At 45.1% G+C, this 18281-nt stretch overlaps 1 protein-coding gene across 1 annotated transcript in view; it reads left to right on the top strand.

Moving 5' to 3' along the window:
- Positions 1-18281, top strand: part of LOC124619687 (dipeptidase 1-like) — a 315244-nt gene that overhangs the window by 245476 nt on the left and 51487 nt on the right. Inside the window, exons 8-9 of the mRNA XM_047146237.1 lie at positions 3461-3548; positions 14372-14447. Coding sequence (XP_047002193.1) covers positions 3461-3548; positions 14372-14447 — 164 coding nt within the window. The remainder of the gene's footprint in view (positions 1-3460; positions 3549-14371; positions 14448-18281) is intronic.

Genomic DNA, 18281 nt, shown 5'->3' on the forward strand with positions numbered 1-18281 from the left:
AAAAGGTTCGTCCAAGCAGGCGACGTCCTTACGGCGGGGCCAGGAAGTTACTGTCGTGCGGAAAGGCAGGCTGTTAGCGTTTCTGTGGGACCGGTCGGCGAACGCTCGCAAGCGTACACAAAAGACCCGTCGTCGCTCGTCAGCAGAGCTAAAACACATCGAGGTAAGGCAACGAGTCTCCGCGTCAAAAGCTAACCACATTTAGTAGCAAAATTGAGGCTGATGTTAAACGTAGCCATTTAATTAAGGCAGAATGCCGCTTAGCCATTCATAGATTTATAGTTTCACGTTCTTTTAAGGAGGCAGTGGTTGACCAGTTTGTAAAAACTGTCGAAAAATCGTGATTGCCAACAGCTGTATTTATTACACGATCAGTTTCAGTCATATACACACCTTCTTCAGGTGTATTGTAGAAATGAGAAATTAAGAAAATATTTAGCAATATACAGGGCCTGATAAAAAAAAGTTAACTACCCAGAAGGGGAGGAAGGAACCGACTAAGAGGGTAGGCGATGTTATTACAGTGATCTTACTTTAAGCTTTTTATCTGGTGACTTGGGGATTATATTGCTTTTTGATTAGATTTTGTTATCTGCTTCATCCATTTGGTGTTGATTAGTTAGTACGACTGGTATTTGCAGTTGTGGGACTGGTGCGGTTTTTCATAAAAGAAGCGTGTAGTCTACCGAAAATTCTTCCCTATGGGTTGGGCTGCGATGTGTAAGGAAGAGATTGGTTGGTACTGGAGACGCCTGTGACTTGCAGCATTGCGCTATGGAAGACCATTGATAGGGTTGGTTGATTTGGGGAGGGGACCAAACAGCGAGGTCATTGGTCCCATAGGATCAGAGAAGTATAGGGAAGAAACTCGGCCGTGCCCTTTCAAAGGAACCATCCCGGCATAAGTCTGAAACGACTTAGAGAAATCATGGAAAACCTAAGTCAGGATGGCCGGACGCGGATTCGAACCGTCGTCCTACCGAATGCGAGTCCCTCGATAGGGTGTGAGCCGATCACAGTGCACCAGATTCACTCGCCGATGAGCTGGACATTTCAATCGATTGCGTTCTAACAAATTACTGAGTCGTTGGACCGTTCACAACAGTGACTTGTGCAGGATGAATCTGAGGTGCTCCAGTAATGTTGATGTTGGATTTAGCAACGGGCTGAGGCGGGGAAGATAAGATAAGAAATGAGAAGGTTCTCCGCACAAACAATGCGAAAAGGAATACGTGTGAAACACTGGGATAGGTGACCTGTATTAAGATACTGGAAAATACACCCATCAAAAAAAGTTTTGTATCATCCCGGTTCCCAGAACTCCTGAAGACAGACGTTACTGTGGGTATTGTATTACAGACACATTCCGTTTGACTGTTCAGAGATGTCACTAAACCCGCCCAAATATGTAAACAACCATGCATGAGCAGCGCCTATTAGACGGAAGGAGTCCGACAGCCGATCAGTTCCAGTCATTCCACCAGGAAAGAGGTACACAGCTCGTGTTATCTGTCATTCAACCATGCCTAAACGGTCGATACCGCGGTTCCATTGTGTCCGCGTTGTTCCTTTGTGCCAGGAAGGTCTCTCAAGAGGGGAACTGTCCAGCCGTCTTGGAGCGATCCAAAGCGATGTTGTTCGGACGTGGAGGAGATAAAGAGAGAAAGGAATTGTCGATGACATGCTTCGCTCAGGCCGTCCAAGGGCTACTACTGCAGTGGAAGACCGCTACCTACGGATTATGGCTCCGAGGAACAATGCTTTCCGTGCAGCCGCAGGACGTCGTGTTACGACTCGAACTGTGCGCACTAGGCTGGACGATGCACGTCTTCACTCCAGACGTCCATGGTGAGGCCTATCTTTGCAACCACAACACAATGCAGCACGGTACAGATGGGCCCAACAACATGCGGAATGGACCGCTCGGGATTGGCATCACGTTCTCTTCGTCGATGACTGTCGCATATGCCTGTAACTAGACAATCGTCGGAGTCGTGTTTGTACGCAACCTGGTAAAGCTGAACGCCTTAGACACACGGTCCAGAGAGTGCAGCATGGTGGAGATTCCCTGCTATTTTGGGGTAGAATTATGTGGGGCCGACGTACACCGCTTGTATTCATGGAAGGCGCCGTAATGGCTGTACGATATGCGAATGCCATCCTCCGACCGATAGTGCAACCATATCGGCAGCATATTGGCAAGGCATTCGTCTTCATGGACGACATTTCGCACCCCCACAGTGCACATCTTGTGAATGACTTCCATCAGGATAACGTCATTGCTCGACTAGAGTGGCCAGCATGTTCTCCAGACATGAACCCCATCGAACACGCCTGGGATACATTCAAAAGGGCTGTTTATGTATGATGTGACCCGCCAACCACTCTGAGGGGTCTACGCCGAATCGCCGTTGAGGAGTGGGACCATCTGGACCAACAGTACCTTGGTGAATTTGTGGATAGTATGCCATGAGAATACAGCCATGCATCAATGCAAGAGGACGTGCTACTGGGTATTAGAGATGTGTACGGCAATCTGGACCACAACCTTTGAAGGTCTTGCTGTATAGTGGTACAACATGCAATGTGTGGGTTTCATGAGAAATAAGAAGGGTGGAAATGATGTTTATGTTTATCTCTATTCCAATTTTCTGAACAGGTTCCGGAACTCTCGGAACCTAGGTGATGGAAAACTGTTTTTGTTGTTTGTACCTTCCATAGTTCTAGGGTGAGTCATAGACAGCAAGTATTACGCGGGAAGACAGAGATTTGGCTGTTTCCAACAAACGTTCGAGAATACTGGGTGTGTTAGTCTGAAATTAAGTTGGTAAAGCGATGATTTGATGGCGGGCAGTGTGAAACCAGTCTGGAGGCCGGTGACAAAAAAAAAAAAAAAAAAAAAATTTAATCCAACGCCGCTTTTAACATATAATTCCTGTACGTGTTGTCGCCAAGTTTATCAAGTATGCATTGTAACGCTGATAATAGACCCAGTTTTCGTGCAGCGAATTGTCTTTCCCTGAATGTCTGTCCCTTTCAGTTTGATCGGGATGATAATTTCTTGCCTTTTCTCTATTGACATGCAGCACTATTTCAGTGCCAAGGTGATAATGTGATCAGTCACGTTTTAAAGGTGTCGGCGAATTTGTCAACAGTTCATACTCCGCCTTGTCGTAAGAGATTATCTTGTCAGTAGATCTATTTCGAGTGAAATACATGAAACTGGGGTTCCACTATAGCTATGACTAAGTGGTTACAGTTAAACGTCAAATTACTCAGTTCACAATACGTGCTAGGTAATGTTTGTAACCATACTTTTCTGAACATCAAAATATCTCTTAAGTTTGATGTGGTTCATGTTGTGGTGATAGATCCTTTACGCTGCCTTACATCAAGTGTAGGGAACTTGAGTCTATTTTAAAACCGTGTCATCCAATTAGAGTGAATCATTTTGTTTCAGACCCAAAACGGAGGCATTGTGATGGTCAACTTCTACTCGGCATACCTCCGCAATGACGGTGCTAGAGGCACGATAGAAGACGTTGTGGGTAAGTAAACACCGCACACGGCTAAAAACTCTTCCTTCGCCTCTTTCTCCGTCTCTCTGTTTAGTGTTAAGGATAGCTCCCGTTGTTACCAATCATCAACTCAGCAAACACACAAATAGCTAACGTAGCAGCCTCAAAAATTTTCACAGCATGTTGCCTCAGTACTTCTGGATACGCTCCCCACATTACACTCAACTCACCTATTGGAAGCCGTTCCAAACGCTACTTACAATCTAGCAACAATCCTCCGTTTTTGCACAATATTTATGCATTACTCCAACACATTTTATCCTGTCCACAATCTAATCTTGCACAACATCGTGAGAGAAAATGGTGCAGTAAGAAAGTTACTAAGCGTGGTGAGAGCATGCACAGCAGAGACAAGAGCAAAGGTAAAAAAAATGTGGGAGACACCCAGGCAGTTTGACATACGGATAGAGATTAAAATTCTAGCCAAAAGATATCAATGTCAGATGCCACTGCTATCCTCTGTGAAAGTGACGAAGAATTACATGACTGATTAAACGAAATGCTTCGTCTCATAGCCTGATGCCAACTAAGCAGGTCACTGTTGCAAACCACATGACGTTTGGAAACCAGGTCTGCCGCTAAGCCGATGGCCGAAAACGCGGAGAAACATTACGAGAGTAAGTAGTGTGAGCTCCTACGAGCACCGATTCACAGAGGCAAAATTAACAATACACAATCACAAAAGGTTCCAAATCACAGTTTAGGTACAGAAAACGAAGTAAAAGATGGATTCGATAATAAGCCTATGGGGACTTCAGTAATGAGATAGGAACTGCTAACGGCCATTTTCATGTTCAATGTCAGCTGTGACTCCCAGAGTAGTGGCAATACACCAAAGGCAAACCAAAGCAGTAGAAATGGGAATAGGTAGATATGTCAGTACAAAACTGGGGAGCGGTCAGTAGATGAAGACAAGGATCTCTGGTATTCGACTAATTGCATCAGCTTACAGACTGATGAGGGACTTTGTATAACTGCACATTGGCAAATACACAAATTATGATCTTCAATAGCGGGATAGCCACCATAGTTGATATCGTTTTAGCAAAACAAGCCATGGTGGATTGGTGAAATGGTTCAAATGGCACTGTGGGACTTAACTTCTGAGGTCATCAGTCCCCTTGCACTGAGAACTACTTAAACCTAACTAACCTCAGGACATCACACACATCCATGCTCGAGGCAGGATTCGAACCTGCGACCGTAGTGGTCGCGCGGTTCCAGAATGTAGCGCCTAGAACCGCTCGGCCGCTCCGATTGGTGAAATCTAACTGCGAAATTTGAAATCTGAAATAAAAGAATTTAGTTTTGATGGGCTATTATTCCACATCAAGGCACTGAAACAAAGGACGTAGGCAGGCAGGGAGCAACGAGCACACAATGGCGGGAATAAATGCAGTCCGTTAGCATTCACACAAGGCAACTCACCGAAAATGTCCACATTATTACGTACGACGTGGCTGAGAGCCATAAAAATCATTACATCGTTCTGCGATAAATTAAACATCATCTGAATCCTTCTTGATCTGATTTGGGTACCACGTGAACTACTGGCCAGACTTTGCTTACAAGGAAACAAGTTAAAATCGTATGAAAATTCTCACGAAAAGGGTATAAAATTTCTTAGAATACTTTTAGAAAGCATTGAGACGCTTTAATATACTCAGACACCTGACATGGACTCAGAACAGATTCCACGTACACACAGACAAGCACATTAGCTCCAGTACAAGTCACAAACAAATTGGCCAAAATTTTCAAAATAGTTGAATGAAAATACTCTGTCCCGGCTTCTCATTTCTTTAGCAGACATTTAAGCTGATTAACAACCTGCAAAACATTGAATTTATACTTCTGGCGAAGAGTTCTCGGGCTTCCAGCCGGGTGGCGGTGTCTTCAAACTGCGACGTTTCGACGAGTGACATACTCATCATCTTCTGGCGAAGTGCCGAGACTTTGCGGATGCCGGTCCCTTTATAACTGCTATGTGCCCCCCACCACCTGGCCGCGGGAGGTTGGGTCCAGTGGTGCCGTCGGGCGGGGTGGAGGGGGAAGCGGGTGCGCCGTTCGTGCCTCCGTCAGAGCATTCTGATCGCGTCTCGTGAGCTGGACGGTTCTTGTTGCGTTCCTGGCGTATTGCGGCTAATGCTGGATTCCAGGCCGCGCTCAGTTGATAGCCTTCGTCCCTGTTCACAAGATTCTCGTGGACCCGTATTTCTATTGATTCTTTAATGACGCTATCCCAATAGCTCCCGGCTCGGCATAGCACCCTGGTGTTTTCGAAATCAAAGGTGTGGTTTTCTTTGATGCTATGTTCAGCTATAGCAGATTTCTCTATCTGTCCAAGTCGAACATGCCTGATGTGTTCCTCGCACCTTTTAGAGATGCAGCGCTGCGTTTGACCGATGTACTGCACACCACATTCGCAGGCAATGTTGTATATACCAGGTGTGTTTAGTTTGAGTGGGTCTTTAGCTGAGCCCAGCCGCTCTTTCGTCTTCGGCGGTGGTCGGAAGACGGTATTTATGTTTGATTTTCTTAATAGCCTCCCGATTTTGGCTGATGTGGGCCCCAAATATGGAAGAAAGGCGAGTCTCTTGTTAACTTCCTCTTCCTCTTCCTGAAATTTGTCAGCCTGTCTCCTCTTGAAGGCCCTGCCAATCTGTGTTTCACTGTACCCGTTTTTCCGAAATACCTCTCTTAGGTGGTGTAATTCGTCTGAGAGGCTTTCTTTGTCACAAATGACGTGCACCCTACGTACCAAGGTGGTCAGTACTGACTGGCGTTGCGCCGGATGGTGGCAGCTGGTTGCATGGAGGTACAGGTCTGTGTGCGTCTTTTTTCTATATACTGAATACCCCAGCGTGCCATCCGCTTTCTTCCTGATCAGTATGTCCAGGAATGGAATACAGCCATTCTCTTCTACTTCCATCGTGAAGGTGATATTCTTATGTATGCCGTTTAAGTGGTCCATAAACTCCTCCAGTGCCTGCCTGCCATGCTGCCAAATCACGAAAGTGTCGTCCACATAGCGGAAGAAGTGCCTGGGTTTACGGTGAGCAGTCTGTAGTGCCACCTCCTCAAAGTGTTCCATACAAAGATTCGCGATCCCTGGAGCAAGGGGAGATCCCATGGCCACTCCATCCACTTGTTCATAATGCTCTCCATTTCACTTGAAGTAGGTGGTCGTAAGTGCATATTCAAAGAGCTTCACTGTTTCAGGCTCGAAGTGCTGATTAAGGAGCGCCAAGGCGTCTTGTAGCGGTACTTTCGTGAACAAGGAGGTGACGTCGAAGCTCACGAGTAGGTCATCACTCTGTATTCGGATGTCCTTCAGTATTCTAACGAAATCCGCGGAGTTTTTCACGTGATGACTGCAGTGTCCCACCAGTGGTTTCAATAGTGTCGCCAGGTATTTGGCCAGTCCATAACTGTGCGAGTTGATAGTGTCCAGAATCGGCCGTAGAGGCACCCCATCTTTGTGAATCTTGGGCAATCCATACAGGCGCGGTGTCGTTGGCGCTCTGGGATACAGCCGTTTCTGCACTGCCTCTGGTAGATCTGAGTCCTTCAGTAGCGCCACGGTTTTCCTGGTCATCGTCGATGTAGGGTCCTTGTTGAGTTTCCTGTAGGCTGGGTCTTGCAGCAGAGAGCAGATTTTCTGTTGGTAGTCGACTGTGCGAATCAGCAACGTCGCATTTCCCTTGTCTGCTGGGAGGACCATGATGTCAGCATCATCCCTCAGTGCGCGGATAGCCTCTCGCTCCGGCGCAGTAATGTTAGCTTTAGGGAGTCGTGACTTGTCGATGATCCTGCAGGTCTCCCTTCGGATCTGCTCAGCTTCCTCCTTGGGTAGGTCCCGGATTGCTTCCTCTACGCTGCTGATGATGTCCCTGGAATCCAGCATTAGCCACAATACGCCAGGAACGCAACAAGAACCGTCCAGCTCACGAGACGCGACGGGAATGCTCTGACGGAGACACGAACGGCGCACCCGCTTCCCCCTCCACCCCGCCCGCCGGCTCCACTGGACCCAGCCTCCCGCGGCCAGGTGGTGGGGGGCACACGGCAGGTATAAAGCGACCGGCGTCCGCAAAGTCTCGGCACTTCGCCAGAAGATGATGTGTATGTCACTCGTCGAAACGTCGCAGTTTGAAGACACCGCCACCCGGCTGGAAGCCCGAGAACTCTTCGCCAGCTGTATACGCCGGGAAAGCATACATTCACGAATTTATACTTGTTAATCTTCACTCACAGATTTGGTACGAACATATGCTCATGACCACTTTCCAAGAAAACTTGTATAAAATTCTACCTTATTGCACAAAACTTCGCTATTAACGCAAGAGCTCGGCGTGTTTCCCCGAAATAAATAAATCTTACTCTTCATTAATCACCAAAAAGAGTGCAGAGCTGATGTCAAAAACTCACACTACATCTACAGCATACTCCGCAAGCAACCTCTTGGTGTGTGGCGGAGGGTACTTTCGGCACCGCTACCTGATCCCTCCAGCCCTGTTCAACTCGCGAATAGGGCGCGGGGGTAGAATGATGTATTGGTTTTAATTTCTCGAATTTTCTCCTCGTGGTCAACACGCGAGATGTATGTGGGGGAAGTAATATGTTGTCCGACTCCTCCTGAAAAGTGCTGTCCCGAAATTTCCACAGTAGCTCGGTCCGTGATGCACAACGCCTCTCTTGTAACGTCTGCCATTGGAGTTTGTTTAGCATCTCCGCAACGATCACTCGTCAGCTAAACGATCTCGTGACAAAACGCGCCGCACTTCGTTGGATCTTCTCTATCAGTCCTACCTGATAGGTGTCAAAGATACATGAAGAACACTCAAGAATCTGGCAAACAATTCCCTTATAAGCCACTTCTTTCGTGGATGAGTTACATGTCCTTACCATTCTTCCCTTGAATCTGAGTTTGGTGTCAGCTTTTCTCACTATCTGTTTTGTACGGTCATTCCACTTAATGTCGTTCTGGATAGTTATGCTTGGAAATTTTATGGAAGATGTTGTCTCCAGCTGTTTGTCGTCAATAGTGTAGCTGTACAGTAGCGGATTTCTTTTCCTATGGATGCGCAATATGTTATATTTGTTTACGTTCTGGGTCAACTCCCAGAGCCTGCACCAGTCATCAACTCACTGCAGGTTGTTCTGCAAATTGTTACTATCTTCTGGCGTTGCTGCTTTAGTATAGACAACTGAATCATCTGCGATTAGCCTTTAAGAGCATTCGGCGCTTTTCACTAAATAATTTATATACACACATCAAAAAAGTTATGCATCACATCGGTTCCAACAACTCCTGAAGAGAGATGTTGACTGTGGATATTGCATCACAGACACAGTCTCTTTGACTGTTCAGAGATGTCACTAAACCCGCCCGAAGATAAAAACAACCATGCATGAGCAGCGCCTATTAGACGGAGAGGGTGCGACAGCCGATCAGTTCCAGTCATTCCAGCAGGAAGGAGGTACACGACTCGTGTTGTCCGTAGTTCAACCATGCCTAGACGGTCATTCCGCTGTTCCATAGTGTCCGCATTTTTACTTTGTGCCAGGAAGGGCTCTCACCAACGGAAGTGTCCAGGCGTCTCGGAGTGAACCAAAGCGATGTTGTTCGGACATGGAGCAGATACAGAGAGACAGGAACTGTCGATGACACGCCTCGCTCAGGCCGTCCAAGGGCTACTACTGCAGTGGATAACCGCTACCTATGGATTATGGCTCGCAGCAACCACGACAGCAACTCCACCATCTTGAATAATGCTTTTCGTGAAGCCACAGGACGTCGTGTTACGACTCAAACAGTGCGCACTAGGCTGCATGTCTCACAACTTCACTCCCAACGACCAAGGCGAGATCCATCTTCGCAACCACGACACCATGCAGCACGGTACAGATTGGCCTAACAATTTGCCGAATGGCCCACTCACGTTTGGCATCACGTTCTCTTCATCGATGACTGTCGCATATGCCGTCAAACAAACAATCGTCGGATACGTGTTTGGAGGCAACCCAGTCAGGCTGAACGCATTAGACACACTGTTCAGCGAGTGCAGCAAAGTGGAGGTTCCCTGCTGTTTTGGGGTGGCATTATGTGGGGCCGAAGTACGCCGCTGGTGGTAATGGAAGACGTCGTAACGGCTGTATGATACATGAATACTATCCTCCGACCATAGTGCAACCATATCAGCAGCATATCATGGACGACAATTCGCACCCCCACAGAGCACATCTTGTGAATGACTTCCTCCAGGATAACGACATTGCTCGACTAGAGTGGCCAGTATGTTCTCCAGACTTGAACCCAATCGAACTTGCCTGGGTTAGTTTGAAAAGGGCTGTTTATGGACAACGTGACCCACCAACCACGCTGAGGGGTCTATGCCGAATCGCCGTTGAGGAGTGGGACAATCTGGCCTAACAGTGCCTTGATGGACTTTTGGATAGTATGCCACGACGAGTACAGGCACGCATCAATGCAAGAGGACGTGCTATTGGGTATTATAGGTACCGGTGTGTACAGCAGTCTGAATTTTTCGCTGTATGGTGGTACAAAATGCAATGTGTGGTTGCCATGAGAAATGAAAAGGGAGGAAATGATGTTTATGTTGGTCTCTATTCCAATTTTCTGAACAGGTTCCGGAACTCTCGAAACCGAGATGCTGCAAAACTTTGTTTGATGTGTGTATATTGTAAACAGCAAGAGCCCCATCACGATTCCCTGTGGTACTCCTGATATTACCTTTACATCTGCCGGTTTTGTTCTGTTAAGAGCGACGTGTTGAGTTCTATCTACAAGAAAGACTTGAATCCAGTCGCAAGTGTGCTCCGATACTCCGTAAGCTCGTATTTTTTTTTTCATTAAACAGCAATGCGAGACAGTGTCAAATGCCTTCCTGAAATCAAGGGACACGGCATCAACCTGCGCCGCTGTCCACTGCACTGTGGATGTCATGGAGGAACAGTGCGAGCTGAGTTTCGCAGGATCTCTGTTTCCGAAAACCGCCTTGATTTTTATAGAGGAGCTTGAAACATGTTCCAAAATTCTGCAACGGTCGTGTGGCGCAGTGGTTAGCTCACTAGACTCCCTTTCGGAAGGATGACAGTTCAAACACTGGTCTGGCCACCCAGATTTCGGTTATCCGTTGTTTCACAAAATACTTCGAGGCTAATGCCGGAATGGTTCCCTTGAAAGTCCAAGGCCGATTTCCTTCCCTATCGTTGACGCAATCCGTCTCTCATGACCTCGGTGTCGACGGGACATTAAACCCAATCTTCCTTCCTTCCTTCCTTTAACGGTCATGACCGCAATTTACCAGTTAATTCATATCATCAGAATTATGATAATTAAACCGTCGTCTAGCACTTCCATGACACCACTGACTCAACAACACATTGCGAACGTTATCCACGATAACTCAACCTTATACCTTTAGTTCACCGTATCAACAAGAACTCCACAACAGGACACTTCAAGTCACTTCGATTAACAGCACGGTTCACTTCCGGAGATAACTTCTCCTTATTCAAACTGCCCGAAAGTGAACCTTTGCTATTGGCTGTAGCCACCTGACACCCTCTGCTCTCGACTCAGCCGATCTTTTCCGAAGCCTTCAGGCAATCTCTTTGCTTAGTTCTTATTATATATTTGGACAAAGCCCGCTACACTATCTACCTATCTTTGGCTAGCCCTCATCTTTCTATAGCCCATCACATTCAAACTATATCACATATATGTAGAAGGTGACAGTCAGGAAATGAGAAATGTGACACGTTAAAATAGAACACAGATAGGTCTTTTCTTAGATCCAAAAGCCGTATTTCATGAGTATTAAAATAGAATAATTATTGTTATACCACATAATACGAGGTCAATCTGTTTGGTGACATTCTAATACCACTAGCATGCAGATGGTTTAAATGGAACGTACTAACAGTACCGTTTCAGTGTTTTGAAAAACAAAACAAGAATAATGGAATGTAGTGGAGTTAAAATCTGACGATGCTAAGAGAATTGGACTAGGCATTAAAAGCTAGAAGTAGTAGACGTCAGTAAAATAAAAGTGGCTGACGTAGAGAGTGTATAAAATGCAGACTGGCTAGGGCAAGAAAATCGTTTCTGGGAAAGTGGAATTATTAGCATTAGAAGTACATTTACACTGTCAAGAAATCTTGAAGGTATTTGTATGGCGTGTAAAATTGCATGGAAATGAAACTAGGACGATAAGCGGTTCAGACAAGAAGAGAATAACTTTTGAAATATAGTCATGCAGAAGAATGCTAAAGATCAGTTGGGTAGATCTAGCAACTAATGAACAGGTACTAAATCAATATGGGGAAAATAAATTTATTATACAGCTTTAGTAAATGGGAGAATTTTTTGATGGGCCACATCCTGAGGCATCAAGGGGTCGTCAGTTTGGTAAAAATTGTAGAGATATAATAAGGGATGAAGACAATAAGCAAGTTCAAATGTATGTGGGAGGCAATAGTTATGCATAGATGACGCGAATTTGCACGAGATAGACGCGGGGAGAGCTGCTTCAAATCAGCCTTCGGACTGAGGACCACAATAACAGCTGAGAAGATTGTGTGTTACTCCATCAGACAGTAAATAAGTAGCGTTACTGCTGTCATGTAGAGTTAACGGATTTATATATATATGATCTTTTTATGTATAATACACTGATAGCAAGCTAATAAGCATATATTATTTGTATAAACTAAGAATATATACCTGAAAGTAATACAAATAAGAAATATGTCGTTTCATTAACGATCTTAAATTCCACCATTTTCATGATTAATTCTAGGGTATTCAACGAGTTAATCACAAAAATATTTATATTAAAACCCCATTAATTTTGGTAATCACGAAATATTCATTTATTTTTGAGATTTTCCTCAACTCAGAGGTTTCTCTCCAACATTACAATACACTCAGAACTTATTACAATGAGTATTACACAGGTAATCGAACCAGTTGTTCAAGATATTCTACCAATTAGTTATGCCTTGTGTATCCTCTTATGTATCAGATCATCTTATTGCCATCTGTACATTTTGAAGCCAGGTAGTTATCGGTCGTTCTCGTCTTCATCTTCCCTTTGTTTCCCACCCAGTATTAGTTTTGGTACTCTTTCTTCCATCATTCTTCGTACATGTGCATACACTCGTTACTTTTCTACGTTCCATCACATCACATATTATTTCTTCCACTTCCATTATCCTTGCCATCTCTGTATTCCTCACTTGGTCTTTCCTTAAGATTCTTGCTAATCTTCTTCTCTGATGCTTCCAGCTCGTTTATATGTTTTGTATCCCACCTGGAAGGCGGCGCGTGGGTCTGCTACTGAAAACTGAATGTAGGCCGAATGTAGGAAGCTAGGAGAAGCAGGTGAGGTAGAACACTTGGTACTGCAAATAAAAATGGTTTTACTATGTACTTAACTTTGGTTGAGATGAGCACGTACGTGCGAAGCTGTACATCAAGTTATAAAGTTACAAGTTGTGGCTCTCCCAATATGAAATACAAACAGTGTTGCTTGGCCGTCTGCTCGGCATCAAATGGGCTGAATGTGGAGTGGCGCTCGTAGAGCTGCACAGCGCCGGCTAGAGGGCACTGTCGTCGGTGTCGTTGTCGGCGTCGTAGTGCCAACCTAAGAATTTGTACCTATGCCGTGGCATCGTAGCTATCGATACCACGATACGCCTCTGCAAATTGTCCAGGTCTCTGTTCCACACATGATTGTACTTTCTAATATCGTCTTAATTATGAGTCTTTTTATTCTGCTCATTACGTTTCTGCCCCATAGGATTGAACTGAGCATACCAGTGAACTTGCTTCCATTACAAATTCTTTTATTAATCACTAAATTTGAATTTCCATTTTTTCGAAAATAGACCCCAGGCAGAGAAAAATTGTTGAATTTTTTTCCTCTCTATGTACAGTTCATCCAGATCATATGAAGGATATTCTCTCTTTTGACAGTTACCTGCTAATCCCATTTTTTATATTCCGTCCTAGCTGACGAAAGTTAAAAACCTGAAATAGAACAAAAATCAGAACGATGAAGAACATGCTGTCAGAATGCATCAAAGAATAATAAAAAATTACCAAACTGAAAAACACATTATCTCCTATCACGAATACGCAAAATCTACTTAGCAGAATCGCAGACAATAATTCCTAAAACTGCGAGAGAATAGAGGAGGGAGGAGGAGATTAGTGTTTAACGTCCCGTCGACAACGAGGTCATTAGAGACGGAGCGCAAGCTCGGATGAGGGAAGGATGGGGAAGGAAGTCGGCCGTGCCCTTTCAAAGGAACCATCCCGGCATTTCCCTGAAGCGATTTAGGGAAATCACGCAAAACCTAACTCAGGATGGCCGGAGACGGGATTGAACCGTCGTCCTCCCGAATGCGAGTCCAGTGTGCTAACCACTGCGCCACCTCGCTCGGTCGCGAGAGAATATACTTATACGATTAGTTTCGACAGCAGGGCCAAGTGCCCCCTCTTGCCCCCATTGCAGACAACTAAACCCACAAATATCCAAGAATAACACAAAGCCTTAGATTATCTAAGTACATATAAAATATGTTTATTACGAATGAGAATAAAGACTCGTGAAAAAAGTAGAGACAAATTTGATTTCAGCTGAGTTAATTTTGTTTTCCTTGATAACTGTAGGGTATTATTCTGCTGTAAGATGTATTGCTTTCGACAAGGTACAAAATCATGTATCGTCCTGAAAAGACTTTGCTCTGGCGTGTTGCAGCTCACATCAACTATATTCGCAACGTCGCCGGGGTGGACCATGTAGGCATTGGCAGCGACTTCGACGGCGTCTCTATGTGAGTTACTTTCATTATTTAGCGTTAAACCTTATTATATGAGGTGTATTAAAAAGTGATGAGACTGGTAATAAGATGCATGAACCGAGAACACTGTTTTCTCCCCCTTCGCACTGCAATTTGTCTGAATCATGCCCTAGAGTCACTACCAGTTTGAACTTGCAGAAATTTCTGCAGAAGTGTTGAGAGTGTCTGAAAATCGTCAGGTACATGTCCAGTAGATCAGTTTAGTTGTTTTTTCTATCGTAGTGGAATTTATCAGGAAATGTAAACATGACAGGGTTTAACATTAATGAACAAACAAATAGAAAAAAATGGTTCAAATGGCTCTGAGCACTATGGGACTCAACATCTTAGGTCATAAGTCCCCTAGAACTTAGAACTACTTAAACCTAACTAACCTAAGGACATCACACACACCCATGCCCGAGGCAGGATTCGAACCTGCGACCGTAGCAGTCCCGCGGTTCCGGACTGCAGCGCCAGAACCGCTAGACCACCGCGGCCGGCAAACAAATAGAAATTCGTCTCTGGAATAAAAGGAGTTGTATAGACCAAATGATTTTAGGTTAGGTTTCAGACTTGTTTTGTTACTTGTCTCACATTTTATGTTAATGGACAAATCATCAAACCTTGTTGTTGATCTACACTGACCCACTTTTTCAGCCAGTTTCAGTTTCAATAGTGCCTAATAAAAGTTATTTTCTCTTCTAGTTTTGTAGTTACGAACATGACCATTCTTCTCAAAATGTGACAAATTATTTACGACGATTTCATTAGCGAATGTATACAGGGTGGTTATAATTAAAGTTGGGCTGCTTGAGCAAGTGTAGACGGAAAACTACTTTTGTAATAAATAATCTGCACTGGCTGTAGAATGTTTGAAGTCACGACCGGTTTCGCACCTCTAGAAAATGCATCTTCAGGTGATAAAGATTTTTTAAAGACTCGCCTAAAGGTAACTGCCTTATATCAGCTCCCCATCGTTCATGTGAAGTTGTAAACAAACAGCACGTTAAAAATGGTTATCCATATTTAAAGGGAAGGGGATTGCAGTACTTCTTTGCCTGCTGTCGCTCAACCACCTTTCTGCTTGTGGCGTGGTTCTGCCACTCCCCCCTTCCCAACCCTCCCCCCCACCCTGGCCGTTTACGTACGGATACGAACTAGCTTTTCTAGTGCACTATTTGTTTACAGCTTGACATGACGGTGGGGAATGGTGATAAGGCAGTTACCTTACGGCGATGACTTCTTAAAAAAGAATCTTTATCACCTGAGGATGAGACTCCTAGTGGCGCGAAGCAGTCGTGACTTTTCAACAGACAGTGTGGATTATTTCTTTCAAAATGTGGAATTTTGGCTGCGGTTTCCAGCAATTTGAAACAACAAGAACGAAAACTGTTTAACGGATGGGTACCCAGCTTAGTAAGAAAGATTTTCAGACTGAAAGCTGCAGGATTTGTGTTGCTAGTAGTGTTAAAGTCATCACTTGCCATTAGACGCCAGTGCTGATACGGCTACGTAGTGTTGAAACGCAAACTCTCGAGTGCATTAAAGTTGCAGGCAGTCACATGAGTCTGGCTAAGTTGAACAGGGCTTCAGCTGTTTTATCGAAGGAACAGCAACAGCGCCGCTACTCTTTGCGAGCAGCAACGCATTAAAGAAATATGGAGAGGTCCTCTTTCCGGACCTGCGTTGAGAACATAATACGTAAATTCGAATTATGCGATGAGTTGGGAACTGCTTCTGGGAGAGACCGACTGCCAACTGCACCACACATGTCCGGTCTTCAAGCAGTGCACGAGCTGTGTCAAGACAGCTGAATATTCTGTGGTCCACCGCTCGAAAAGCGCTGCGAACAAGTGTGAAACAATATCTCTAGCGCGCTTCCAGGCCGTCGTGAATTAGATAGTCGTCACATGTGGCAACGTTTGTAACCTGTAACGTAAACATGGTACCTAATTAACAAATGTTACCCTCTCATGTGGAAACTAAAATGTGTTTCTGTCAATGGTTTATTCGTTATTTCTCTTCCACGTGTCCTTACAAATGTTTCCGCAAAGTTTCATAGTCCTACAACCACTCGTTTTTCAAGGGACGAAAATTTAATTACACTGAGGTGACAAAAATCATGGAATCGCGAATTCACTTCACAGATGGCGGTATTGTTGTGTACACTAAGTATAAAACGACGGTGAATTGGTGGTGCTGTGGTGTCACCGCCAGACACCACACTTGCTAGGTGGTATCCTTTAAATCGGCCGCGGTCCGTTAGTATACGTCGGACCCGCGTGTCGCCACTGTCAGTGCTTGCAGACCGAGCGCCGCCACACGGCAGGTCTAGAGAGACGTACTAGCACTCGCCCCAGTTGTACAGCCGACTTTGCTAGCGATGGTTCAATGACAAATTGCGCTCTCATTTGCCGAGACGATAGTCAGCATAGCCGTCAGCTACGTCATTTGCTACGACCTAGCAAGGCGCCATTATCATTTGCTATTTATCTTGTGATGTATGTACCGTCAGACCGATGTTCACCAATTATGGATTAAAGTTAAGTATTCCAACAGATACGTACTATTTTTGCTAGTCTCATATCCCTGAACTGTTCCAGACCTCACGCCAGCCTGCGTGAGCTTTAACACGTGCCTTTCGGCTTCACCTCGTAGTGGCTTGGCTGTCTTGCCAAGCCACAACAGGTACCGTCGTTTGTATTCAGCTGATTCATGTGAAAAGGTTCCCGACGCGAATATGGACGCACGGCGGAAATTAACACACTTCGAACGCGGAATAGTAGTTGGAGCTAGATGCATGGGACATTTCAATTCGGAAGACGTTGAGAAATCAATGTTCCGAGATCTACAGTGTCCAAGGTGTGCCGAGAACACCAGATTTCTAGCATTACTTTTCATCATGGACAATGCAATCGCCAACAGCCTTCACTTAACGACCGAGAGCAGCGGCATTTGAGTTAGTTGTCAGGCCTAATAAACAAGCAACACTGCGTGAAATGACGGCAGAAATCAGTGTGGGACGTAATACGAACGTATCCGTTAGGTGTGTTAATGGGCTATGGCAGCAGACGATCGACGCGAGTGGCTTTAACACCACGACATCGGTTGCAGCGACTCTCCTGTTCTCGTGACCATATCAGTTGAACACTAGACGACTGGAAAACCGTGGACTGGTCTGTTGAGACCCGATTTCATTTGGTAAGACCTGATGGTATGTTTCGAGTGCAGCGCAGACCACAGGAAGACAGGGACCCAAGTTGTTAGCTGGGCATTGTGCATTTAGGTGGTGGCTCCGTAATGGTGTCGGCTGTGCTTACACGGAATGTAATAGGTATCTGCTCAAACTGAACCGATCACTGACTGGAAATGCTTATGTTCGGCTACATGGAGACCGTTTGCAGCCATTCATAGAATTCGAGTACCTAAACAAAGATGTCATGTCACGAGCCACAACTGTTCGCGATTGGTTTGAAGGACATTCTACACAGTTCGAGAGAATTATTTAGTCATCCAGATCACCCAACGTGAATCCCATAGAACATTTATTGGACATAACCGGGAGGTCATTTCGTACAGAAAATCCTGCCTCGGCAACATTTTTGCAATTATGGACGGCTATACGGGCAATATTGCTCAATATTTCTGCAGGGGACATCTAACAAATTGTTGAGCTCGTGCCACGCTGAATTGCAAAAGAAGGTCCGCAAGATGTTAGGAGGCATCCCATGACTTTTGTCACCTCAGAGTACATTGTGAAGATGGTGTAAAGTGGATAACTCCTTGAAGAGGTACCTACAAGATGACTGCGAATGAATGGCCTAT

The sequence above is a fragment of the Schistocerca americana genome, chromosome 6, assembly GCF_021461395.2.
Source record: "Schistocerca americana isolate TAMUIC-IGC-003095 chromosome 6, iqSchAmer2.1, whole genome shotgun sequence".
NCBI classification, from domain to species: domain Eukaryota; kingdom Metazoa; phylum Arthropoda; class Insecta; order Orthoptera; family Acrididae; genus Schistocerca; species Schistocerca americana.